Source organism: Podarcis cretensis (assembly GCF_951804945.1).
Source record: "Podarcis cretensis genome assembly, chromosome: 17".
NCBI classification, from domain to species: Eukaryota; Metazoa; Chordata; class Lepidosauria; order Squamata; family Lacertidae; genus Podarcis; species Podarcis cretensis.
In genome coordinates this window covers 33,802,006-33,829,531 of record NC_137187.1, presented here as the reverse complement: position 1 = coordinate 33,829,531, position 27,526 = coordinate 33,802,006, and the positions used below count along the sequence as shown (strand labels likewise).

Below are 27,526 nucleotides of genomic sequence, written 5' to 3'. Positions count from 1 at the left end.
CCCAGTGCTGCTTACCCACTCCCTGCTCCCGCTTTATCTGCCTAACCACCTTTCTCAGAATCTCTTTCCAACTACTGCCTCTGTGTTGCATGTTGTTGCTGCCGCCGCCACCACCCCTTTCTTACTAGAGGCTGCCATCCTCTGACCCAGACAATTGCTAGACCCAGAAAGCCTGATGGGCCTCTGCAGTGGGGATCAGGAGCTGCCCCTCTTGCTTTGGAGAGGCTGCTGAGCAGGAAATGGTGCCAGCATTGTTTGGAGAGCCTGTATATCCCCCCTCCCACCTCCTCCTCCTCTGTGCCCTTGCCAATCAGAGGCCTCCAAATCATCACTGCCCCAACCAGGAGGGCTAGGCAGATGCAAAGTACCAGCAGCTTCCCTTAGTTATGGGCTGTAGAGGAGCAGGCTCTGGGCCAATGCAGGCATTGCTGTCTTTTCTTGTTCTTTATGTGCCCTGAGAAAGATGAGGAGAGGGATTTCATCAACAAAGGCGAGGGCATGGGTTTTCTTTAGTAGAGGGTCTTTTTCATCCTGCCAGATCCAAACAGTTTGCTTTAAGAAAGGGCAGGTCTGGAGAGATGAACATGAAGTGTGTGAGTGTGTGTGTGTGTGTGTGTGTGTGTGTGTAAGAGGGCATTCCCTGATTCTATAGGATCAGAATACAAATAAAGAATTGAAGTACTGATAGTATTCCCCAATTCCAACAGATAAGACCCTGATGGGGACCGTTATGCTGAAAGGACTGAGACAGTTACAGGCATTTGGAGAAGGGGAGATTATTATTGGGGAGGATTTCAATGTGGTTCAGAATCCCCAAATGGATAGAAGAAATGAACATGATAAAATCACTCAAGCCCTTTCACAAAAAGCTCAAGCAGTTTTGAACTTTTCAGATGGGTTGATGTTTGCAAATCCTATAATATATAGAGGGGGAAAGTTGTACTGTCTCTTCTTCACCTTCTCGTAAGTCTTCATTTTTATATGTGCCCCCCCACCCCGAAAAGACACGAGCTAGTTTCTTTCTCACCAAGTGGGGGGGGGGGGGGCTAACATAATTTCAGATCATGCACTTATTCAAGGACCTCAGCGGGTTGAACAGCTTTGCCATCAGTATTGATGTTGGAACTGTTCTGCAGTCCCCTGCATTTAATCATATCTTACCAAGCTTGAACTTCGTGCTTTTATGGACACCACTGAGAAATATGGATAATTAAGCAGTATATAAATGCTAAATAATATATCTGTATATATATTTAAAAAGCACACCCGTACCTGCTTGCTAGTGAGCTACTCTCTATTCACTGTGGAGTAAAACTTTGCTGGAACATTCAATGTGCTTGTGAAACTTGTCGAGCCATATGTACTGATACACTTACCAAAGGCATTAGAATATCACACTGTCCTGCCATAGTCAGGGCTCGTGCCTAGGTTTTTATGGTATTGAAGCCATAGTGTTGACATTGGTCCACACTGGTCAAACATTTATCTTTGTTGCATAGTCTTAGAAGCTTCTGCACTTCACCATTCACAACTGCACCACTACTTAGAAATAAGCCCCACCACAGGAGCCAACTCCTAGGGGCCATGGGGTCTATGCCCCCCAATAAAATACTTGAGTGGGCTGCCCCCCAAAAGTTGATGGTGATCGCCATTCAAATGGTGTGCATGCACCGCATTATGTGATCAGTTATGTGGTGCGGGGCTCACCTGGCCCCCCAATGTTTTATTCAAATTGGCACCCCTGAGCCCCATGAATGTGGTTGAGTGACTCATTGGTGAAGATGGATGAAACTTGGCATGGCTTAGAAGAGTTCAGTGGCTCCCAAGGATCATGATCAACCACCACCACCACCACCTCCACCATATTTTTACTAGGACTGATAAAATTGGGTGGTATTGAATGCTAGTCCTACTCAGTTAATAGACATGGCTGACTTGGCTTTGTTAATTTGATTGGTTGCACTCTGAGTAATACCTAGTTGAACACAACTCAGTATCATGGAGCAAGCTTTTGAGTTCTCCAGCATGCTTCATCAGGCTGGATGCTAGCAAAACAGAGAGAGGGAGAAAAATGTGTAGAGTTGTCGCTCCAAAATCTGCAGCCTTAAAATGGAATGCAGGCCAGCTGATGCTGACATAACTTGATTGGCTCACTAGGTACAAGACAGATGGCAGGGTGCACCCAGGGACCTAGGGTGCTTCTGGGAAAAAGAAAGCAATAATACCTGTCACCCAGTTTTGAAATATAAAATCTATCAGTTACTCGGTTCTGTTTCCACTCTATCCAGCCCTAATCAAAACACACAAGTTCCTTTTGAGGCAGAAGTGAAGACAAACATGGTAGTTTTAAAGCTGGAGTTTTTACAATGTACATACTTATCACATCCGGGTGTTAACAGGCTGACCTTCCTCTTGAGACCATGACCTTTCCTGCTTGTTTTCATCCCCTTTCCCTTCGGCTATGGCACAGGAAGAGTTTTCCTGAAAGGCTGTCGTCATAGGTCCTCCTCTAGATGGAGCAGAAGATCTATGTTGTGGAGCTTCACGAGTAAAGTGACATAAGATTGTGAAGGGAGCGTCTTCTGTGTCAGGCCTAAGAGAGCAAGCTGAGCTTCCAGGAGAGCTGCCTGTGTGCTAGTTCAGAGAGCTTTTTCTGTGGCCTGTACACTTACTGAGGTCTCTCAGATGGCACAGATAATCCTCTTGGAAGCTCAGCTCACCTTTAGGCCAGGCAGAGAGGATGATTCCTTCTCAGTCCACTGCCATTTAACTGAGGAAGCTCTATATAAAGGGTATCTGTGAGCTAGACTTGGACCAGGGAAGTCCAGGTTTGAGTTCCCATTCATCCATGAAGCTCACATGACACTGGGCCAGGCATCATTTCTCAGTCTGATCTACCTCACAGTCTCGTGCTTGTTTTTGTGAGGATAAAATAGTGTTACTTAGAGGAAAGATGAGTTGCTTGGAGTAAGGAGGGGTTACAATAAAATAAATTGCCTATGTGACTATTGGGTAAGCTGTCAAATGACTTAATGGGGAGATATATGAGTGAATAGGTAAAATATGGGATGGTGATGAATTGGCTAGACAGCTCACCAAGCGCACACTGAGGGTTGCAGGTGGAAGATATATTGATCCATGGCTAAGTCTGCACATGAAGTATGGACCTCACAAATGATGAGCTTCTCAGTGAAGTCAGCTGGTTACTCGGAGGAGACGGGACATAAAAGCTCTTGAGGAGAGGAGCTGTGCATGGGTGTCAAGATGCAACTCCTCCCTAGTCAGTCATCTCGTAAAATGTGCCGGGCAGGACAAGGTTAGCCTAATGAGCCCTTGCAGAAGCAGGATAAGCAAGCAGCATTATAAAGATGTGTGATAGTGAGGGACACACACACACCCCTTCTGAAAACATGGCAGAGCCTGTAGCATAGATGAGTGGTGGCAGCTGAGCTTACTAGACAGTGACAGGGAGGGTTTGGGGCCAGGCCATGCCTGGGTGGGTTGTAGGGCCTGGCCTGGCGCAGTCCATCTGTTGCATTGACATTCATGCCCTTTGTGTGTGTTTTGGTGAGAGAAGGGGCGGGCAGGCGCTCAACAGCTAGCCAGAGTGTGTGGCTGGGCTGGCTTCCAATCTGCCTTCCATCCGTGACCTTTAAGGAGCAGAGCAGTGCAAGGAGCTCTTTCAGGCAGGGCCATCCTAACCCGCAGCTTATCCAATGGCTGCTTGTAGGTTCCTTTGCCAATAATGCAGTGGGAGGAGCTTGAATGATATTGAATAATGCTTGAAGAGAGGAGCTTCAAAAAAATAAATACATTGCATCATGAGGCACCTTGGACCTGTGCCCTATCCATTTAGTTACCCCTTGCCCCTGTGCTGCTGCTTCCAGTCCAGAAGCTGGTTAGATGTTAGGATATTTGAAAATAAACACACACACACACATACACACACACACACACACGGCTGTCTTTGGCTGATTTCCGGAGAGGCGTAATTAACAGCAGCTTGATATGCAGGAACTGTTAGGTGACAGTTCTACTCTCCATGCTGTGAAGAGCTTCACACTGTTGATTTCTGCACATGATCTGAAAGGCATAAGAGCAGAATAGATTTCGAATGTCCTGCAGCTTTCAGCCCAGCAAGGATCAGGCCAGTGGGGTCCTATAAGGAGCCAGTAGGATCCTATCAGGACCAGCCCACACATGAGGAAGGGGGAAGCAGCCGCCTCGGGAAGTAGAAGCCCACACAGGCACCCAGCTGCCTCAGGTTGACACTAATTTCCAGCAAGATGTTGCTGGAACCTGCTACAACTGCTGCCCAACCTAGGTAAGGGATGCTTCAGCAGTGGTGGCAGGAATGGCGGCACTTCCTGTTTCATCTCAAGTGACAAAACAGGACATGGCTTCCCTGGATCCTGTTTGGCCTTATATAACAGCTGGTTCAGGCCTGTCTCCTTAGCATGAGCAACTTGCCTGCACAATGTAGTCTAGAGTCTCAACGAAGGATGACAATTCCAGATGGAAGTGTATGAGCTCATCCGCTCATCCACACCACAGACTTGAACTAGTATAGCAGTCAATCCCTCTTCCTTGAATTTTAATTCTGTGAGAGAATTAAGAGTATCTTAACAATTGCCAGCAACCTTTATTAACTACAGTTCCCAGGATTTTTGGCTGAGGGGGGCGAGAAATAGTATTAAATCAATATAAATATGGGTGTGGGTGAGGCCTATGGTTGTCTCCCAAGAAGTCCCAGATTCAGTCTACATCATCTTCAGCCTGTGTATACTAAAAGGTTTAAAAGGCAGAGTTTTTTCTTTGTTTGGGGTGGGGGCAAGTTTGTCTCTTCTGTCTCATTCAGCTCTTTTCCATGCCAACCAGAGGACAAATTTCTGTGAAGCAGGGATAAAAGCTGACTTGCTTTGACAGGTATTTGGAAATGGGCAAACAGGCTGAAGGGAGAAAGAAGGAGCTAGCAAAGATCTAAAAGACACCAATCCCAGGGGAAGTATTAGGCAGGTCTAAAGCTGAAGGGAAGCAGAGAGAGCTTAGAAGAAGGAGCCTGAGATGGGAAGGCAAGCTGGAGAAAATGATGGGCCTAGAGGAGAGGTGCACACAACCAGAAACTGCTCATTTGGAAGGAGATTCTCTTGCAGGTATGATGCATCAAGACTATTTAGTCCAGGGGAGGGGAATTTGCAGATGGTGCTAGACTACAGCTCCCATTGTTCCCGACTGCTGGCCATGTTGGCTGGGGCTGATGGGAATTGGGGAGCAACAAAGTCTGCAGGGCCTCATGTTCACCATCCCTCATGTAGTCTTCATAGTTAATGTTCAGCACCTTGACTTTGCCCAGAAGCATACAAGAAACTAGTGTCATAGTTTGATATATTTCTTGTGAAACAGCCCCTATTAGGTGACAGGCTTCAGAATTCTGCACTGAGATGGAGTCCTCCAAGCCGTTTTAAAGGACAGCACCACAGAAATTAGTTTGAAGTACAGTGGTATCTCGGGTTAAGTACTTAATTCATTCCAGAGGTCCGTTCTTAACCTGAAATTGTTCTTAACCTGAAGCACCACTTTAGCTAATGGGGCCTCCTGCTGCTGCCGTGCCGCCAGAGCACGATTTCTGTTCTCATCCTGAAGCAAAGTTCTTAACCCAAGGTACAATTTCTGGGTTAGCGGAGTCTGTAACCTGAAGCGTATGTAACCTGAAGCGTGTGTAACCCAAGGTACCACTGTATAAACACAGAATGGATAGCAGTAGCCTGGTACACTGTGTTAAGGGAAATGTGCAAATCCTGGCCCGGGAGCAAGCTGTTAAACTGGAAGCCTCCCTCACCACCCCCCTACCCCACCCCCAATGTATTACAAGGACCACTAACCACCATCATTTCTGTCTCGTTGGTATTCGGCTTAAGTTTGTACATTTTGCAAACACCATGCTTGTTGGCATGGACATACTGTATCTGATGCCATGTATTTCCTCCCCACTCTCTCTCTCCCCCCCCCCTTCTGCCCTTTGCCTAGGCACTGGTGTTGGGTGTGTGCCACTCCTCAGTTCTGATTTATTGACTGCCCAGCTCACAGAGCGGAGTTTGTTATGAACAGGGAGTTAGGAAGCTGCAGACCCAGCAAGCAGGACGGGACATTCCTACATATCCCAGTGGGAACTGTAAATTCAGCACTACAAGTATCTGTGAGAGAAAATACACCCACCCCAAACATGCCATCAATCTTGCCTTTATGGGCAACAGAGCCCCTCCTGGAAGCACAGGAACCTCTCTTGTGCACCATGCAGGTTTATATGGGAATTTGTCTATGTGTATATCGTGTGCTGCATCCCTGTGAAGAGAATGTCAATGCACCTCAGTGATGCGCATCTATATATGCGCATAGAATCCATATTTGCTGGTAAAGATAATGGGGGGGGGGGAACCTTTAAAAATGAAAGATAGCCTTTTAAAAAAGACGTTTCGGACATGTAGCAATTGTTCATTTCATTTCTCCTTGTGTGTAAAGTGCATTTATTTTAAGTTTCACTTTAATTTTGAAAATGACATGGGGCTGTTTCTTCAGTCAATTGGCACAGTGGTCCTGTGGAGGGTGTTTAGTCCTGTTCCCTAGTGCTGTTCTCCCAAATTTAAATTGCGCCTCTTCCCCAAGTGCTCTGGTTGCCAACTGCCCAGGGGCTGCAGAGCTGTGAAGGAGGACTGACTCCTAGGAAGAGTGCTATGACCATGAGAGAGAAAGAGAGAAGCTGTTCCCACTTTCTGCCAGAAAAAAAATTCTGCCCCAAATGTCAGTTGCCCCTGGGACCTTTGCAATAAATTGAGAAGGGTGCTCTGGCCCCTGCCACCAACCAAAGGAACAAGTGCTTGCTGGGTAGTCTGTATTTTTAATCTTTCATAAGTTGCCTTGGAGATTGTTTGATCGAAAGACGGATGGATAAACACCACATCATTATAATAAATAAAGCTGCTATTACCTCCACAGCAGAAAAATATATAGGTTCTTGAATTTTTCTGCCGTGAGGCTAATAGCAGCTTCAGGTAGAAATGTTTTGAACTAATATTTGGTTTTATTTTGTATCAGTATAATGGAAACAACCATAGCAACAAATAGGGAAACTAAAGAAGAATGAAGTCTTGCAGGGAGGGGAAAGGATGGTGATCAGTATTCAGAAATTCTGATCATTCCCCTAATTCTCCATCTGTGAGAACTTTGTACATAAAATATGCTTGAAGCCAACTAAGCATGAAGTTCAGTACAGTGGTACCTCGGGTTAAGGACTTAATTCGTTCCGGAGGTCCGTTCTTAACCTGAAATTGTTCTTAACCTGAAGCACCACTTTAGCTAATGGGGCCTCCTGCTGCTGCTGCCGTGTCGCCAGAGCACGACTTCTGTTCTCATCCTGAAGCAAAGTTCTTAACCCGAGGTAATATTTCTGGGTTAGCAGAGTCTGTAACCTGAAGCGTATGTAACCTGAAGCGTATGTAACCTGAGGTACCACTGTATAGGCTTGTTAAGAATCTAATTCAAATTTCTTTGACACATGTATTGGTTAGTATTGGTTTTTAGTAGTTTTCAACATTCCCGACCTCAGCTAGGACTTGGCTTGACTATCATGTTTCACACGCTAGGGTATAGATATGAAAGTGTGAATGACGATGATGATGATAGGCATTTATATAGTGTTTTAGAGTAAACAAAGCATTTCACAAACATTGTCTCAGTAAGTCATGCAACAAACATGCAAGGTAGGCCAGTTTTATTATCATTGTTTTATGGTTGGGATATGCTGAGACTGAAAGAATAGTAGCTTGATTAAAGCCACTTTGTGAGTTCATAGCACACGCATTGGAACCAGGGTTTTCCTTTTTTTCAACTCAATTTCTCTGACCCAGCCAACATATTATGGGGACATGCATGAGTGATGTAGGTGAGTACGGACCTGTGCCTCTCTGGAAATGGATAGTTGAAAAATTGTGTGTGATACGGCATTGTTGTGCCAGCATTTCCATGTTTCCTGCATGCAGCGGCCTGTGAAATACAGGAGGGGCAAGAGATGCCAACACAATGATTTCACCTCACAATATTTTTTAGCTACACATTAGTGGGGAGCTGCAGATTGAAATGTCTGTAACTGTCTGCAACTGCAGAACCAAATAACTGGTTTGAAGGAACCTGCTGATATATTTTGATATTCTGAAAAAAGATTAAGGGGCAAATCAACTTAATCTGCCCCCCCTTTTTGCCAGAGCATGCTAGCATGCTAGCATGTGTGGGCCTGCAGTCCATTTGCAGTGGATGCAGAGACAAAAGGCTTTTGCTTGTTTTTCTGAGTGTGAGGCAAGCTTATTTGTGTGTGCCTGTGTCACCCACTTGCCTTTATCCAGTCCAGAAACCGTGGTCAGTCTCTCTTTCCTTCATGTGCCCCATCCCCCTTTGACAGGTCACAGTTCTGGCTTTTCCATTCTGCTGAATGACAAGAAAGAGCAGCTCTGTACTGGAAAAGGAAAGCGATTTTGTTTGCTCCTTCAGCTCCTCTAAAAGAGGGTTGCCAGGTTGCAACCCAGAGATTTCTCCTTTATCATCAAATCTGTTGCTGATCAGGGAAGATTCACTGACCATAGATTCTTCTGCCCATTTCCCTCCATTACAGCTAAAACAAGCTGGCTTCCAGGTGTGCACCACACAGCAGGTGGGACAAGTGGACAGCATCTGTGGAGAAATAGCTGGGAGAAGCTACAGCTGTTGAGTCTCCCAATTCAGCAGTAGATTTAAACGGGGGAAAGGAAATATCCAGGCTTAACATAACAGTCCAGTTTTAGGGAAGAGATGTTTTCCCCAGCAGCTACTATTTTTCTACCACAAAGAGATATCAGATGATGAGTCAAGGGCCATGAGTCAACAAAGTCCAAACGCTACCGAGTATAGCTATAGAATAACTTCTCCTTGACCTGGCGTGTTGATCTCTCCCTGTCAGCTCCCTCAGCCTGACTTTTGAGAAAGCACCTTGTTGGAACAGGAGAACATCTAATAGTATGCGATCTGTACTGTTTCAATGCAAAAAGAGAATTTCTGGACTGCAACCTAGCATCCTTTTCTCAAAATAGCTGCCACCCATCTCTTCCCCACATCTCATTTTTGGAAGAGGTTTTTAAGGAAGGGGCCATTGCCTGTGGACTGGGCAAGATTGTCCCCTCTCCCACTCCCAGGCTGTAGATTGGGCAGAGAGGAGGCTTGCCAGGCCTGTGAGGGACAGATAAAGAGTTCAGCAAAGTGTTTCGTCTGCTCAGGCAATGGATCTGTTTGTTTGTTCAGCTGCTGCCTCCAGATAAGGATTTGTTCTGCCAGATAAAAGCACCTTTGAGGTTTGGAGATCACAGCCCTTGGGGAAAAGACTAGTACACCAGTTTGGGGGAGTCACGACACACCAGATTGGCAGACAGACAAACCAGCCTATGCACCCGAGAATTGTCTTCTTTCATGTGCATGCAAGATTGGGGGCAAAGGGCAGTTCAGTAATAGGGCAGCTAGAAGACTTTGAGTTGCAGCAACTAATACAGGAACATGGAGAAGCTAGGTGGTGAGGAGGACAAGGAAGTGTGAAGCGCTTAAGAAGGAAGAGCCCCCACTGCAGCCATTTTTACCACTTCTGACCTACAATTAAATCTTTCCCAAATTATAGAAGGTTTTCACCATAGATAAATTATAAATTATAGGTGGTTATATCTGGTCTGTGACCGTAATAAATCCATTCATTCATTATAGATGGTTTTCACAAACTGACGTTCAGACTCTGTGTTACACGAGTCCCTTTCTATGTCCATCAGAGGCTCCTGATTTGAGATGCAATATTGTTAATATCCATCAAACAGCTTCCCTGTTCCAATTTGCCCTGCGTAATGTGCACACCAGTCTGCATAGTATACTGGATAAGAAAAAAAAGGTTCTTCTCCATGGTAGGCAGCATGGCCTTGTCACTAAGAAAGTGGGCTACTGGCTTAGAATTGTATGTCTGTATAAGACATACTCCAGCTCTGCCTTAAAACAATCATTTGCTCTCCAGAACTATACTCAGGTATAGTCCTATATTCCTGTCCCACCTCGCAAGGTATATTGCCTGAGTTTAATATTTTGCTTATAACTTTGGTTTGTTTTACTTATGGATTGGCATTATGGGCAAACCATATATTTGGCCACCTCACCCTAGTTGCTCACCAAACCAAAAAGGCACAAGGCAAAAGCACCTGGGAAACAAATCAATTTTGGAGAAACAAGCCATGGTTTATTTGCCAGCCTGGGCTCCTTTGAAGGAAGCTGTGATATATTAATTTAATAAATATAAATAGTATTTGATTGTCTATCGGATAACTCATGCATAGCTAGAGTTTGTTAAGCAAAGCATAGGTTAGCATTATGTGCAAATCAGGCCGTTATGAACATGACAGGGAAGGTGCCAAAGCCTTAATTAAATCTTCTGAGAACTGCGTCCCATGATATATTTAAAAGATATGTCTGTGGATGGCAGCTGTATCACGTCTAAAGAACTGTCAAAATATACCTGGGTCAGAAAGATCAATACACAATTTGCAGAGTTAGTATCAGAATTTCCCTTAGCATGCATTAAACACCTTTCCTCTTTGTTGAATAAACAGTAATGTATAAAACCATGTTGTGCTATCACTCTGAAGTGGATCAAGTAGAAACCTATGATTAAGCTGGCCACAAGATCTTAGTCATTCTTTGCATTTTGATATATGGAAGCATATAAGGAAATTATGCACTATATTGCATTATTGAAATGGTGTTTTAGAGTTTTTTGCTTTTGTGTGAGCTGCCTTGGGAGAGGGGCAATGGTTCTTGCTCTGAAAGCCCTAAACATATTTCAAATAAATATTTGAATAAGTTTCATTCCAAGATGGATGCACGATTGCATTTAGCAGTGAGTGATTCTGAGACTGTATCTTTGTTCTTTAAAATCTGGTGTGAAAAGCTGTCCTCAAGTAAGAATGCCTTCTCACTTTTCTTTTCTCTATATGTCTCATATATAGAAACAGGCAGACATTTCTATTTATAAAAGTCCAATATTGTGGCAAAGCACTGCAAATTACTTTGGCCAAAAAGTATCTAAGATTCATCATGGACTATTCTCACAATTCAAAGGCAAATATTTTTAGCCATTTTCCACCTGATTTCTTGTATGTTTTATAGGAAACAAAAGTACTGAAATAATAATAATAATAATTAATAATAATTCCCCAGCCACTCTGGGCGGCTTCCAACAAAGATTAAAAATACATTAAAATGTCACACATTAAAAACTTCCCTAAACAGGGCTGCCTTCAGATGTCTTCTAAATGTCAGATAGTTGTTCTTCTCTTTGACATCTAATGGGAGGGCATTCCACAGGGCGGGCACCACTATCAAGAAGGCCCTCTGCCTGGTTCCCTGTAACTTGGCTTCTCGCAGCGAGGGAACCACCAGAAGGCCCTCGACGCTGGACCTCAGTGTCTGGGCAGAACGATGGGAGTGGAGACACTCCTTCAGGTATACTGGGCTGAGCCGTATATGCTGGAAGTGGTGCTTAGAGATCAGTAGCCAATATTTTCCCTACAAAACTAAGGGCTTGCTTTAAAGCAACATGAAATAGTCCAAAGATTGCATGTCTCTACTTCCATCCTCCATCTCTGTGAGGCACTAATTCAGAGTGAGCTCTAGTCCAGATAGGTTATCCATGTGTGCCATTTTGGCTAGCAAATATGAAAATGTTTTAAGGTCCTCATTACTTCAGAAGGGGCTAGGAGTGCTCAGTGTGCCAGAACACTCAGTGCCTGGTATTACGAAGCAGCCCTGAGGAGATGGGCAAGCTATGATCTGTAGGATTGTTAATGACGGAAACTTTTTAGTTTTGAGTGGTCGGTGGGGAAGCAAACAATTTGTAGCGTGTTTATCCTTACCAATAAGGGAAGATGCATATGGGTGATGGTTTGGAATGCATGAGCAGTTCTTTGATACTTGGATTTTAGCTAAATTTCATCTCCCCAAAGTGAAGGTGCGCTTATGGCACTTTCTGCCACAGGCGTGCATTTGCTGCCTTTATATGTTGGGGGAAATGTGGAACTGGAGAAGAAGAAATGCAGACATTTGAGAGGGAATTGTCAGTATCGTCTGGAGCTTGTGTGGGCGTGAAGAAGATAATACTTGTGATAGCTCTTCCTTGTGCACCTCTTACTCATGAGCTAAGAGTTCTTCCAGGGTGTTGCAATGAAACTTTGCAACTTTGCCAAGACAGCTAGTCAGTTTAAGGAGAAACTGAGATAGGGCGTTAGGTTTGCAATATATCAAAGGCCAAACAGATAGGCACCTTGCAACAAGGACACACAACTGCCAATCCCTTTGGCTCTAATGCTGTGGTTCTCTAAAGGCTGTGACAGGAGACAATGGCAAGTGTGCCAGGATGATTCAATGACAATCAAAGAAACATTTAAACATTTCAGTGTAGTAGGATATAGTAGAGTATACCGTATTTTTTATTTTTTATTTTTAATTTGCAGAATATGTAGCTGCACTGTTTTTTACTTTCTGGATGTCCCATGATCATATTATAAAGTAGTTGTGTTCTGTGTTATAAATCGAGCACTGCTAGGAGTTGTTTCTTTTTTGTTTTCCAATGTATTTCTTATCAATTTAAAAAAAATGGTGTGGCACAAGCAAATTTTTATGCTGAAAATGTGGCCCAGAGAATACAGTTTGAGAACCACTGTTCCAATGGCTCCTTAAGCGTTAAGCAAAAACTTTCTCTATAACCAGGCCTTTTGCCTTTAACTGTTGCCTTTTAGAAGTTGGTGAGATGTTTTTAATGTATTTTTCTTTCCTTCTGGTTTTAATGCATCCGTGTGGGGTTTATCGTCCATTTGCTTGTAAGTGTCTTTGGGTTGCCCTGCACAAGATAAAGCGACTGACAAATTAATAATTAATAATTATTTTTAAAATGCACAAAAGCCCCCAGCTAATATCTAACTGAAGACTTATGTGAGAAACATGTCTGGTTCCTAGAACCTGCTGCTTTCATTTGCTATCTGACTGAAGCAATTAGCGATCATTTTCTAATCTTCTTTATCTGGACAAGGCTAACCTCTTCCAGGAGTTTAGGGTGAAACTGAATCTCTCTCTCTCTCTCTGCCCCCCTAAGGTCAGCTTTTAAGATCATTTTAGAAGGTGGCACTGTAGTGGCACTCCTGGCGAAGTAGAAAACAGGTGATGATGACCAGGCAAGATCTCCATGGCAGCATGGCATTCCTTGCCTAGATCAACTCGCCTTGCCCAGCTCATTGGGCAACTTTTCGGAAACTCATAATAATGACAGTTTTACCGAGGGTAGGAGGGGTCTTACCCAACCATGTTTGGAATATCCTACATATATTGGTGAGAGCTGTGATTTTTGTCACTGCCATTTGTTGAAGTTGTTTTTAGCATATTTTTCTGATGTTATTATTGTTAGCAGCTTCAAGAGCTATGCTGGGAAGCAGGGTTTTTTTCTTTTTCTTTTTTCAATCAACCTTCCCAAAATAAATAAACAATATTTCTCTCAATCCTATTTTTCTCCTTGTTTCAGAAATAGAACTTCTGATTCCTGATTTCTTCCCTTGTCCTGCTCCCATCATCATCATCATCATCATCATCATTAACATTTATATACCATCCTTTATCCAAAGATGACCACAACATTAAAATACAAAATGAAAACACAAATTACATAATAACTTTAATCACTTGGGTTTTTTGCAAATATACCTTGAACATTATCTGTCACCTGTTGCACGCAGACCACATTTCTTATTTGCTCAGAGTAGAGGTTTTTCTTGTGTTTGCTGCTGGCTCCGCCTCCTTATTTATGCAACTAGCCCCGCCTCCCAAAGGTGTTGATAGGTTAACTGGGGTTTGACGGGACTAGCACAGGGAGGTGGGCCACTCCAACCAGCTGGTAAGTCCCACGTGGCCAGAGGTGCTGTGCGTGGTCCTTGCAAAGAGCGCCCACAAAGGAAGGTGTGAGCGCTCATTCTTGTGTAGATATCACAGTTTCTGAGACTACCATGCATTGCAGTGCAGGATTGAACACCTAGCCATATTTTAAGGGGGGACAATAGCAGTGCTTTCCTCTACTGCCCCCACAGCAAGACTCTTCTCCCATCTCTTGTGGAGATGATATCTTGCCATTCTCGCTGAGTGAAAAGTCACTTGTGTGAATATTGAACAATGGCCAAAACGGTGCTTGTGATGGATTTTTTGTGCGATCCCAAGGGAAGGCTGTTCAATCTGTGTTATTGAGGCAACAAACTATGTTGCAATATGCACAGTACATTTCGTTAGATGAAGATGACACCCCACCTAAGAAATTACGATGTCTGAAGCTTGACCTAAAGCAGCATGGGTATCTGAAGTGCGTTTTGCCTGTTTCATTCTTCAAGTTCTCTGCTCTGCTGCTGCAACATTTCTTTAAACTGGAAAGAAAAACAAAATCATGATTTATTAATTCTGAAGCAAACCCCCGGTGCCTCTCTTGCGCGTAGTGTTTAAGAATTTATCTTCTATCTGTCCCTGGGCTAAGCAAAGCCACGCTCCTCTGTCCGATTGCCGGTTGCCTGCTGCCGGCGTTGGGGGAGCAGTCCTAGCCGCCAGCACTAAAATGGCTGCCAAGTTTTAAAATGGCTGCCAGCAGTCGCAAGGCCGAAAGGGAACAGTGTGCCTCGGCCAACTTTGAAAGGGAAGGGAGAAGAGGTGGGGGGAAGAGAGAGAACCAACTCTGAAATATTTCCTTAGTGCTTCCCCAGCTGTTGCAGAGTATGAGGCACATTTCCTGGCTTCTTTTTGCTTTGCTTTGGCTCCGATAGAGGTAAACTTGCAGTGTTGTTGACATAGGTAACCTGAGTTCTGCAGCTAGCCTTGCTGCGCCAAGTCTGGACAGGAAAGGGATGGGCTGGTTAACTCTTTGGAGGTCTTAGGCCTCGTTTGCATGGTGAGCGCAGGTGGTCTTCCAGCACAGGGATGAGGGGCTCAAAAATTGAGGACAGCAAAGCTATTTGAGGTCCCATAAACATTTCCTCTTGTATTTTACCTGCCCAGATACTTCTCTTTTTCTGTTACTTGTTGAATTGTCAATAAACCAAGATAAACTTTTCTTTCAAGATGCCTAGAAATCTGCTAGGTAGGCCATGCCCACACCACTGTCTGTGGCTGCTTGACAAGATACAAGATGCAAATTGGAGCTTCCATTTAGAGGAAAAAAGGGTGGCGCTGTGGTCTAAACCACAGAGCCTAGGGCTTGCCAATCAGAAGGTCGGCGGTTCAAATCCCCGCGACGGGGTGAGCTCCCGTTGCTCGGTGCCTGCTCCTGCCAACCTAACAGTTCGAAAGCATGTCTGGTGCAAGTAGATAAATAGGTACTGCTCTGGTGGGAAGGTAAACGGTGTTTCCGTGCGTTTCTCTGGTTCGCCAGAAGCGGCTTAGTCATGCTAGTCACATGACCCCGACAAACACCAGCTCCTTCGGCCTATAAAGTGAGATGAGTGCCGCAACCCCAGAGTTGTCCATGACTGGACTTAACAGTCAGGGGTCCCTTTACCTTTAGGGCATGTTTCTGACCCCCATGGTTAAAGAAAAAAGGGGTTTTCTCCTAACCAAGAGGGATATTTTTTCAATCAGCAGAGGAATGGGTTGGGTATGGATTTTCTATCTTGGACACTGGGAAGAAATGAGTCTTTAGCCAACTAGGTCTAGGATTCCTAGATGCCATTTAGCATGGAGTTTCTTTGAGTAGTGTAGAAGAACAAGAATGCAGGCATGGTCTGCTTCTGCCACCATAGCAAGTTGAAGACAGGATGACTTCCATCTGTGACAATATTCCTTTCAAAGCAGGCGTGACAGGCCCAGGAACTCTATGCTAGATGGCATCTGGAAACTAGGTAGTATTGAAAAAATGACAGGAACAAAGCCATACACTTCAACTTTGGATTCATTCTGGTTTACATGGATTTGAATCCCCACTCAAACACTAGAGATGGGTTGAGGGAGTGGAAATAACTTTGGAATACTTAGATAGTTGCTGTGAAACCTGTTTAAAGCTCGTTAAAGTATGGGATCTTGATACTTAGCCATACTTAAAATGTCCATCCCCACCCTCATGTATCTGTGCATCATTTGTACTGTATCTTCTTTCTTAGGTTCATATCTTTGCAAGACGATTTCAAAATTTCTCCATTTCTGTGCACCTAGTAAATCATGTAACTCCTTTTCACTTCACATGCATTATAGTTCTATAATTCTTACAGTAGTCCTGTAAGGCAGGTCAGTATTATTATCCTCATATTGCAAAAAGGGGTGCTGAATTAGAGAAAGTGGCTTACCTAATGGAATATACACATTACTTTTGCTCCAGTGCACTCGTACTGCTGCCGCTTGAAGTCAGGTACACATGATGTTAGCCACAATCCATATCTATTAGTTTCTTGAGAAATACTCTGGCTTGATACGTTTTCCTTCAAACCAGCTTTCATCTAACTTGAAAATGCAAGCTGCAGATAAAGTGAGATGTGTACAGTTCAGGCAGCCATTGTGCATTGGCAGCTGGCAGCTTCCTTGAACAGGATTTTCAGGGGGTTGCGGGTGAGGGGGAACAAAATCAGGCAATGCACATTAGGTGAAGATGTTGCCACCCCCCTCCCTGGTGTGTACAGCAATGTTCAAATGTGAATTAAACTGCAGCTGGGGTAGGGGGAGCAACCTCACTGCATTTTAAGCCACTAATGTACGAATACTTAGTGAGCTCATGGTAGAAAGAGAGTCAAACCAGGCACTTGCTGAGTTATAGTGCAGTCTTTTAGCTGCTGTAGATTCCAGCTCACCTGGCTGATTAAAAACCACTGATTTGAAGGGCTTTTCTTTTCTTGTCAAGTGCTCTCTCTAGAATTTGGCATTTCAATGTGCTCGTGCAATACCTCTGGCACCTAATGACCAGGGTAGACAAACTTTTGCTTCCATCCTTGGGGTTCTTTGAGGCTTAAGAGGCATTAGCTGGTAAATGAAACCTTCAGGGAAAGTCGTTCTTAAGTGGTAGTGAGGCCTTGAGGAAAAGTGTGTGTGTGTCTAAAAGGACAAGCCAGTAAATAGCACAGCGGCTTTTGGGGACAGAACAATGGAAGCTCTGCAAAGGGAGCAGAAGCTAAAGATCTGCATGCTCCAGAGGAAGCCCATCACATTCTCTCTGTGTATATATACCCCCATGCCAGCTTCTGATATAATAAGGAGGTGGCTTCCATGTTTGCATGGATGTGATGGGGTGGTCCCACTTATTAAACAGAGTCAGAGTAAACCCAACAGACAGTTTAGGGCTCAGCCAGACTTTACAGCTCAGTCGGAGCAAACGTCAATCGCGCAACACTGCTCAGCCCCAGCTTTCTGAGCACAGGCCAAGCAGAAGTGTGGACAAGCCCTAAGCCCTCAACTCTTATATCCTGAACCTAAATAATCCCTGCCCTGAAACAAGCAAACTCTTAAGACCTCGTTGCACATTATAACAGTGGGTCTTTAAATGTGATCCAGTCACATGGGAAGTGAGGCTTGATGGGCTGCAATTAAATGTGAAAAAATGATTTGCGAATGAGGGTCCTGAACCTTTCCCGCTCCTGCTTATCACCCCCTAATTTGTCCCTCAAGTGATTTTCTCCATGCCTAAGTCAGTTTTGATAGAGGAGCCCAGCTGGAGGGAATCACATCAGGTGACAAACTGCAGGGAGGTAACTAGGAACAGTGGAGAATTTGCAATCTGTTTGCTTTTTAATTAGGATTCTCCCTCTCTTCTGTATGAATGGGGCAGACCCACATTTAGTCTGCCACTATTGCATGTGGTTTTGACCTTTGTGCATCATATTCCATCACTTAAGTGCTTCTAGGTCTGTTGATCTATTGACAGTTTAAACCTGGGTTTCCCAAACTTCGGTCTCCAGCTGTTCTTGGACTACAATTCCTATCATCCCTGACCACTGGTCCTGCTTCTTAGGGATGATACCTATGTGGGGAATAAGAACAGAGCCATCCAGGATCATATGTGTGTGTATATTTTAAAAAATTAATAGCAGTCATAGGTAAAAGGTAAAGGGACCCCTGACCATTAGGTCCAGTCATGGACGACTGGGGTAGTGGCGCTCATCTCGCTTTACTGGCCGAGGGAGCTGGCATTTGTCCGCAGACAGCTTCCGGATCATGTGGCCAGCATGACTAAGCCGCTTCTGGCAAACCAGAGCAGCACTCGGAAATGCCGTTTACCTTCCCACCAGAGTGGTACCTATTTACCTACTTGCACTTGATGTGCTTTCGAACTACTAGGTTGGCAGGAGGGACCGAACAATGGGAGCTCACTCCATCGCGGGGATTCGAACCGCCGACCTTCTGATCGGCAAGCCCTAGGCTCTGTGGTTTAGATCACAGCGCCACCCTCGTCCCTTAATTGCAGCCATAGGGGGACCAAATTGGATTGGGACTGCAGCAGTGGTATGGTATTTGCATGTTTTTCCCCAAGGGGCAAATAGCAGCTTCAGGAAAGGAGAGGGAGAATTTAATTAGGAGAATAGAACTGGTGTTTAGGTGTGTGTGGAATTAAACACATGGCAGGAAATGCCATGTACGTTTCCAAGCACAATTCAAAGTGTTGGTGCTGACCTTTAAAGCCCTAAATGGCCTCCGCCCAGTATACCTGAAGGAGCGCCTCCACCCCCATTGTTCAGCCCGGACACTGAGGTCCAGCACTGAGGGCCTTCTGGCAGTTCCCTCACTGCAAGAAGTGAGGTTACAGGGAACCAGGCAGAGGGCCTTCTCAGTAGTGGCGCCTGCCCTGACATCCTTCAGATGTCAAGGAGATAAAGAATTACACAACTTTTAGAAGACATCTGAAAGTTGGTGTTTTATGTTTTAACATATGCTATAAGCCATCCAGAGTGGCTGGGGAAACCCAGACAGATAGGCAGCGTTACTACTACTAGTAGTAGTACTACTACTAGGCTGTCCCTGCCTAGGCACAGCCACCAACTGTGTTACCAAATTAACCTTCATCCTTCAGATTTTGTAGTGTGTCTGTAGACAAGGAAGAAGAAACGATCTCATAGGTTGTGTCAGGCCAGAGATGCCTGCAGAACAAGAAAAAATGCTTGGCAGAATAGACCCCAGTATTAGGCAGGTGAGGTGGCCTGCCTCATGAAGCAGGTTTGGCAGTGCTATTAAAAGACAAGCAAAATGTCAATTATTTAGTTTGTTATATTTTTAGAACCATGACAGGGGTGCAGGGGTGCCATTTGAAATTTTCTGCCTCAGTCACAAAAATACATTCAGCATTTCTGAAACCTAGTAACGAACAAATCCAGATGGCTCCTTTGAGTGAGCAGTGCCATACTCTTCAGCAGTGGGTGAAAATAATCCCGGGTAATCTGGTAGAGGAAGGAGCACAGGCTTCATTCTTGGTAATCTTGTAGGGTTGGAGCATGGAAACAAGAACCCTCTACTTCATCCTCCTGTCCTGTAGCATCATATCAAAGGGCCTCTCTGATTACGGCAATCAGTTGTTTAAAAACAGCCAGGTCTCCTGGCCATTTCCAGTGAAACATTATTTGTTGCTTAGCTTTTTGGAGCGGTCTTTCTATTGGCCACAAAAAGGAGTGAAGTGGTGCAAGATGCCCACACAGCGAGCCTCAGCTATCGCCCCTCATTTTCTGTTCTCTGTTCCAACCATCTCCTGATGTCAGTTTTTGCTTCTGTGTTTCAGAATCCGGACAATCAGACAATTCAAACCAGCAAGGAGATGCGGACATCAAACCACTGCCCAATGGTGAGTGAACTCCTGCCCAGGAATCAGATTCCCTGGTCACTTCTCCTGACTATTTGTCTCCTCACACAGAAGCCTTTTATTTCTCCCCTCCCCTCAGATCCCCATTTCTGAGGCCAGGTTGGGGTGGGTGGCAGGTGCTGCTGCGAATCAGAGGTCTTCACCATCTGGTTTGGAATCATTCCCTTCATATTTGAGAAATAAATGTAGCAGATTGTGAGACCTAAAAGGGGTGCTGAGATTTGATTAATGGATATGGCCAGATCTGAGAGCGGGAGCCTTGGACTCAGATGTGAAGCACTGGAGAAATGGAATTCAGAGTTGACCTAGAAGGGAGATTGCAAACTAGACTCACTTTCTGTCCAACTATGCTATAGCAAGCCACCTCTTGTTGCTGACCCCTGTTCTCATTCCATTTTGTCCTCATGACCTCTCTTCTTCTCTTTGCAGGGCATTTGACTTTCCAGGACTGTTTTGTGACATCGGGTGTCTGGAATGTTACGGAGCTGGTGAGAGTGTCACAGAGTAAGTCAGAGCAACTGAAACTTCTGGGTTGCTGTGCTGTTCCTAAGGGGATTAGGATTCAGAGAGACCTGTGCATGTGACCTCTGCGGCTGTAGCCTCATCCTTTCCTCACTTTCTTAGCTTTCAGACTTGTTGTACAGTGTACTGTGACATCTCTGACTATGACTGGGCTGCCTTTTCAAATGGCTCTGTGGTCTTGTTGCTAAGCTAAGCCCATGGAAGCTGGATTTGATGAAGTGAAAGCTTGTGGAGTCAGATTTGAGAAATTGCTAAAATGGACACCCTCCACATTCATGCTCTTTTTACGGAGTTATGAATGCAAGACTCTTTCTCCTAATCACGGTCTTGCCCTCAGCAGCATCACAGCCTCATCCCTTCTCCTACTTAGTGCATTTACAAGGGAAGGGGAAGCATCCCAATTACATGTTGAACGTGGTGTAAAAATAGGGGCTTTTTTCCTTCTCAGGTTTCAACACCTGGAAAGGTTGACATTGTCGCAAAAAGATTTTGTCTCACTTGCTCCGGTCATCTTGTTCTGTGGGTCCAACATGGATTCTAAGAGTACTTCCCAGCCAAAAGGTTTATTAGTCTCAGGGAAGAGAGTGCCAACCGTCACAAGGATAGCAGCTAGTACAAATGGACAGAGCCAGCCCTACCCTTTAGCAGAGTAATGATTTTGTTTTTTTACCATTATTAAGGTTGCCATTTCAACTTTCTATGTCAGGCACTGGAATGTGTCTGCAAATAGGCTAGCAGGATCAGTACAGGAGGCACAAAATGACAAGAAGCAGCGACGGCAGTGCCCAATCCTAGCAAGGGCTTCTTTGAGGTTCTTCTCATTCCTATTATTGCTACCATTTCTAGGAAGGCTGAAGTGTATGTAGGACCATCATAGGACCTCCTTCGCATCTTTAAGTCCAGTTGAGGTAGTTGATCCCAAATATTGCCAGAATTAACATGAGCATTTTGTGACTCTCCTGGTTATTATTATTTTAGGCTATTTTCATTGGCTGCATTAGAAGTTTTTGGTTTGTTCATCGTTTTACGGATGAAATTGGAAAGTTTTAGAAAGCAGGCTTTCAAGTTCTCCCCTTAGCTAGAAGGGAAACAGACACTCAGTTTCCAAGTTACCTAACCAAGTGTTGACTTATTTAGCACCATATAGTGCCAAACCAGTACTGCTCTCTTTGGGCAACAAATTTAGTAACCCAAACCTGCTTACACTTTTATCTTTTCCCTTTCCTTGTGTGCCATTATATTTCAATCTGCTGCCTTTCTCTTTGGCAGTTTCTTGCACTCAGTAGCTTCAGCTACTGGTCATGCTACTACAGTCAGGGCTGTAATGTGCGTATCTATCAGCAGTGATATTTTTCTAGAAAAGGAGGCACCAGAACTCACTATGAATGCCTCCCTTGTTCTCTTAGAATGACCGGAACTGAGTTCCAGCAAGTTCTGGCTGAAAAAAACAAAAAAACCCTGTCTAGCAAGCCATTTGCTGATTTGACTGCTGAATCTCCTGTTTCCTGGGGAAAGCAACCAATGAAATCCATGCTGTCTGGCTTCCTTGCACTATGACCCCTGGCTGAAAACTGCCATACCATGACAGTGTCAGGACTTTTACTGGGTGCACATTGCAATAGTTGGTTTGCCTTTCAAGTGTGGAATCAGTTCTAGAGTACAGATGTTGGCATCTTGAAGTTAGCAAACTGCCTGAGCAACACCTCAGCAGAGCGCCCTGGCCTGGTTTCCATGTAACAGTTCTGTTAGAGGAAATAGACTGTTTTTGTAATTCTTGATGCTGGAGTCAGCAAATGTCTCTGGTTGTCAAAAACGAATGACTAAGATAACAGCACGGAGAGATGGAGCTTCTTCAAGCCTGGTGACATCTGCCTTCATTCTGCAGAGCACATGGTGGGAATGTGCTAGTAGCCAGGATTGTCCCGAACTGGCCTTGCCAATATTAGATCAAACCAAACCACCTTCATTCAAGAAGATGGCAGCTACTGATTTAGGAAGTCAGTTTGACATTTTGTTTCTCTCTTGATGCCGATCCTCCAGTCTCTGAGTTTTTCTTTCATTCTCCAGCTCCTGTTGCCACAGCGTCTGGTCCAAATTTCTCACTGGCTGACCTCGAGAGTCCCAGTTACTACAACATCAATCAAGTGGCTCTTGGTAGACGGTCAATAACATCTCCACCTTCTAGCAGGTATGTCTCCCCGCAACTGTTGCATAATACAGAAGTCCTGCTGGAGGGCCTCAGCCTTGGAAGCAAATGATGCCTCTTTTACCAGTGTCCTCTCTCAGTCACTCCCATTGTGAAGGATGCCTGGGCAGTAGGAGGACTATCTACTGTTGTAAACCAATACTTTCCAAAACCACAGGCCACTGGTGGAATAAAAGAAAACAGCTGCTTGCCCTTCCTAGTCTTGATGTCAACTAACCCCTCCAAACAAGAAAGCCCAGGCTCTGGAGGAGGAAGGCCTTCCTCAGCTGGTACCCTGTTTCATCACTCAATGGTTGCTTATGGTCTGCCCTTCTGTGGTCTCTTCCCATTACAGTTCCACCAAGCGGCCCAAGTCGATAGATGACAGCGAGATGGAGAGCCCTGTAGACGACGTGTTCTACCCTGGGACAGGGCGGTCCCCAGCAGCTGGCAGCAGCCAGTCCAGTGGGTGGCCCAACGATGTGGATGCAGGTAGGGGGCACCAACTTTGCACCCCCAGTTCACATAGATCTCGATGGGAAACTAAAGCAGAAGAGACTGGGCTGCCCTCTGGCCTTCATGTACTTAACACTCTTCTTGTACTGTATGGGCTGCACAAATTCCTTTTACAGAAGCAAGGACCTCCTGTTGTAAATTTCGTTCCTCCAACACAGTGGTCACCTTTCTAGATAATGCCTTAGGTTTGTGAGGCAGGATTTAAAAGGAACATAGGCAGATTCTAGTCTCTTCTGACACATATTCCTTGAGGTATTGTAGGCTGCTGTAATTTCTGGTCCTGATACTCAGAGTTTTCCTTTGCATCCCCTGAGACATTTTGCAGAAAGTGCAGGCAAGTGGTAGCTGTGTTAAGGAGCTGAAGGAACTGTGTTTGGACAGCTACCTACAGATTCCACAGGCTGGATAGAACATTTCAGAGGAGCAGAGATATAGTTATTTACGACAGGATTGGGGTGTAACTCTTTAATAGACAAATTCCCAGTGCAGGATTAGAGGGGAGCCCAGACCTAAAATAAGAGAAATGGGGTGAAATGGGGTGGGGATGAGACACAAGGATAGAATGACAAAAAGAGAACCCAGGACCAGCAAAGTTGTGGCCTGAGACCAAGTGGTACGGATCCAAGCACAGTAGTTGGATGCTAAGACAATGTAAGCCCTGAAACAAGCCTAGGATTCTGGAGCATGGAAAGAAGGGACCAGTGGGACGCTATTCAGTAAAGCATTCTAGCGTGTAGGCACAATAGAGAAAAGAGGTAAATTGCACACATTGAACACAGAGATCTTCACATTTACATGATGTTTGCATAGAGCATAATACAATGTAGTATAGATCTGCAATACAGAGGATATGATTTCTAAATGTTCCCTGTGTCATGTGTTGTTGGGAGTAAAATGTTTAAGCACTGATGCCAGAGAAGATGCTAGCTTGTAGATGCCAAGCGGAGGTTGTGAGTGACAGCATGTATTTGTTGGTTGTGTGCATGAGGGGGTCTCTGTGAATAAAGAGGAAGGGGATTAATAAGGAGGGAGGCAGCTTGGGTGCAGGTTTGTGAGAATGGAGAGGATGCTACATGGAGTCTGTTGGGAAGAGGCTTTGCTGAGATGCAGCAGCCTCTGAGGTGAGGCACAGCAACTGTTTGTACTGGGATTGCTTACTCAGTGCTGGGAATCAGCTGCCCTTAGGCTGGAGCATAACAGCAATCTGTTTATCCAGGGATTCCTTGTTGCAGGCAGGCTTGGGATTCAGATACTTCTGGGATAGGATGCTATTGCTGTTGAATTGTTATGTGGAAGCAGAGTTCTCTATTTGGAGACCAAAAGACAAGAAGCAGAATATAATTAAAAACCAAAACGCTTAAACGGATGTGATAGAATGGATGGAAAAAAGGGATGGGGGGATGAGATCAACATCCATAGCCCAGCAGGGGAGCATAGTTCAGCTCATTTGAGAGCCCTTTGTCAATTCCTAGTCTTTCTAACTAAGGGACTTCAGATGCCAGAGCTTGACACGGTCTGCACCTGAGACTTGAGTGAGCTGAATTCAGTTCATGCTAATCAGGAGGTGGTTGCAATGCTTTGTCTGTATCCTGTTTTCTTGACTGACACACAAACCCTTTGCTATCATTTTGAAATAGCAGTTTTCTGACATGACTCGTGTCATTCTCTAGTTAGGGCATTTGTGTGCTTGCTTGGTGATATTTTTCTCTGCATTCCCCATGAGATCATTTGCCCATTTTGAAACGTGGAAATAAAAAATGATTGACAAATTCAGACTTCTTTGCAAAGTTGAAATGCGCTTTGGAAGTATCGCCAACGTTCATGACTGTCTGTGGTGAGAGTGACTAGTGTGAGCAGGTTATACCCGCTTCAGTTAGCTAACAAAATTCCTTCCCACGCCAATCATCTCTTCAAATTCCTGTCCAGCATTTGCAGGGATGATTGTGAATCTGTGATATCCTGGGAGAAAAGAAGGAAATTGGTTTCAGAATAAAACGCCTCTTACACTGGCTTTTTCCATTGATCTTTCTTTCATCCCTTTTATATGTTAGCAATAAAAAATTATCCGACCCCATTCAGCATTCTTAGCTAATGACAAAGAGACATATATTCTTATGGTACCTGCTACCCACACCTTGCTAACAGGTCAGATGTCTCAGCAGAAAAGGGACCTCCTTGCTGTGTATATTTGAGGAAATGCTCTTGCCTGAAAATTTTATAGGGTATACATTAGATAGCTATGAAGTAGGTAGTTTGTGGACATTGCACAATTGCTGCAGGAACTAAGCAACTCTGCATCTTTGGAGAGCTAACTGAAATTACCATAGAGGCTTCAAAGAACAAGAAAGAACAGTATCTGGTAAAATCTATCTACCCCCACCCCAACCAGCACATTCACACTTGTAGAATTCCTAGCGTTTGACATTGCGAAAAGCATAACTCAGATCCAAAATTGGCCAGCAAATGGTCTATGGAGGGCCCAGGCAAGGTCGGAGCTGCAGGTCCACTCCTGCCTAGTAATAGAAAGTGAATGACAGGAGATGCACGTCTTCTTTTGAGAGGGAGCCTTGAAGAAGATGGCCTTTGCTTGGAAACACAAAAACAACAACTGCAAAGACTTAGTGAAATGGGTTGCTAATTTTCAGTGTTTGGCTGCCAGATTTGGAGTCAAGAAGCAATTTACCCTCTGGTCCGGGTAGGAAGTGTATGGAGCGCTTTTTCCATTTGCCTTCCCAGGCAGCATGTGGCACATGTCTTCTTGAGCCAGTTGCTCTCCAAGCACCTTCTGCCCTACACCTGCTCTCTGTTTGCAGCACATTCGATAGGATAGGGTTGTGCAGCGGAACTGTGGGGAGTGAATGTACTTTGCACCTGGGGGCTGCTCTAGATTAGGCTTTTAGTTATGCATTTGTAATCCTGTCACATCATCCTGTGCTGCGCTTAGATGATATGATCCCAAAGGTGTCTCCTCCCCCTTAGAAGCCTCAAGGCTGTGGAACAGGTTGTATTCATATGCATTCCCCCTCTTTCTCTCTCTCCTCTCCCCCCTCCTCCTTTGTCTTGTTGAGTTTTGTTCCCAGCCATCTCAACAAATCGCCAATTAAGCAGCGCAGCTGCAGGGCTTGTGTGAACAGCTGGAGAGACCATCCAGCCGTCTGACAGGGACAGGTGTTCACAGCTGGCTGGCAGCCCCCCTTCCCATCCCTGTGCTCAGGTATCAGGTGTTAGGCAGCTGGCATGAGATAACAGGCTGGGGGCTTTTCTCTCCCAGGCCCCCTTGCCTGCTGCTGAAGTGCCAGATTGTGCTGGATTACAGAAGCAGCAGCAAACATGAAAACCATGGCCCATCTCCCTTAGCGGCAGTATAGCAGCTCCCACCATTCAAAGGGTGTGTCGCCAGTTTGCTTGTTGTACACACATTGGGATGTTTTTTGTAATTGACAGCCCTGTTTACTGGATGGCTGTAGGCTTCTGGACAGCAAATTCAGGGTCAGCCCACAGCACTACAAGAATAGGCACACACTCCAAGGAAATTAATTAGTGGGTAATTAGTAGGAGATTTGAGGTAAAGTTCTAAGTGCTGAACCTCAACTCTGACACTACATAGTACTCCGCACCCAAATTTATTTCTCGGTGTTCTAGTCAAAGATGGCTGCAGACACAACAGCTTGTGGTGGTTATTAAGGAGCCACTGGATCAATTGTGGTCTCAGGGTAGAAGCATCAAAGACCAAGCAACAGCCTTTTTTGGGTCTGGGCAATATTCTTTTCCAGTAGGACTTGCAACAAAATGATGCAGCATAGAGTGCTCCAGAGATCTAGCCAGATGGCCATGCTGTTTTCCAGGATACTGCATTTCCACATACACACTTCTGGTATGTGCCTCCCGCCCCAAACAGTCCTGTAGTCCTTTGTTCAGTCCTCATTGGACTATTCCCCCCTCCTCTGTTTTCAATGGGTTGTTTGTTTGTTTGTTTGTTTGTTTGTTTGTATGTTGTTTCTACTGCCACAGTCTTTGAGATTTCCAGGAGCGTGCTAGTATCTAGAGCTCCAGTGGCTGATGCTGTTTTGACCACATAAGGATACACATTCAGAAAACTGGTTCATTATTAGCAAACAACAATCGTTCTCAACCCCAGTCCCACAGACAACTGGATAATTGCTGGGGGTCTCCGTTAACAGTTAACATATGTTTTGTTTAAGAAAGAATGCACATGCAGAACTTGCATTTTACTAAACTTCTCTGCCCCCATTGACATTGTTATCAAAAACTGCCAGCAGCATATTATGAAATAAACTGGCCCAGGCCAGGCATCTAAGAAATCCCCTTTAACTAGTAATTTTTTACTGGGGGAACAGTATGCTGCACCAGTGTTCTACCGTGAAAATTATGAGCCCTAGGTCAAA

General features: G+C 44.7%; 1 protein-coding gene across 7 annotated transcripts in view; it reads left to right on the top strand.

The window, feature by feature from the left end:
* NFIX (nuclear factor I X) overlaps positions 1–27,526 on the top strand; it is a 253,028-nt gene that overhangs the window by 191,317 nt on the left and 34,185 nt on the right. For all 7 annotated transcript variants that reach the window (XM_079959559.1, XM_079959561.1, XM_079959558.1 and 4 more), the window contains 4 exons: positions 19,817–19,879; positions 20,327–20,401; positions 22,487–22,607; positions 22,960–23,096. In XM_079959559.1, the coding sequence (XP_079815685.1) occupies positions 19,817–19,879; positions 20,327–20,401; positions 22,487–22,607; positions 22,960–23,096 (396 nt within the window). The remainder of the gene's footprint in view (positions 1–19,816; positions 19,880–20,326; positions 20,402–22,486; positions 22,608–22,959; positions 23,097–27,526) is intronic.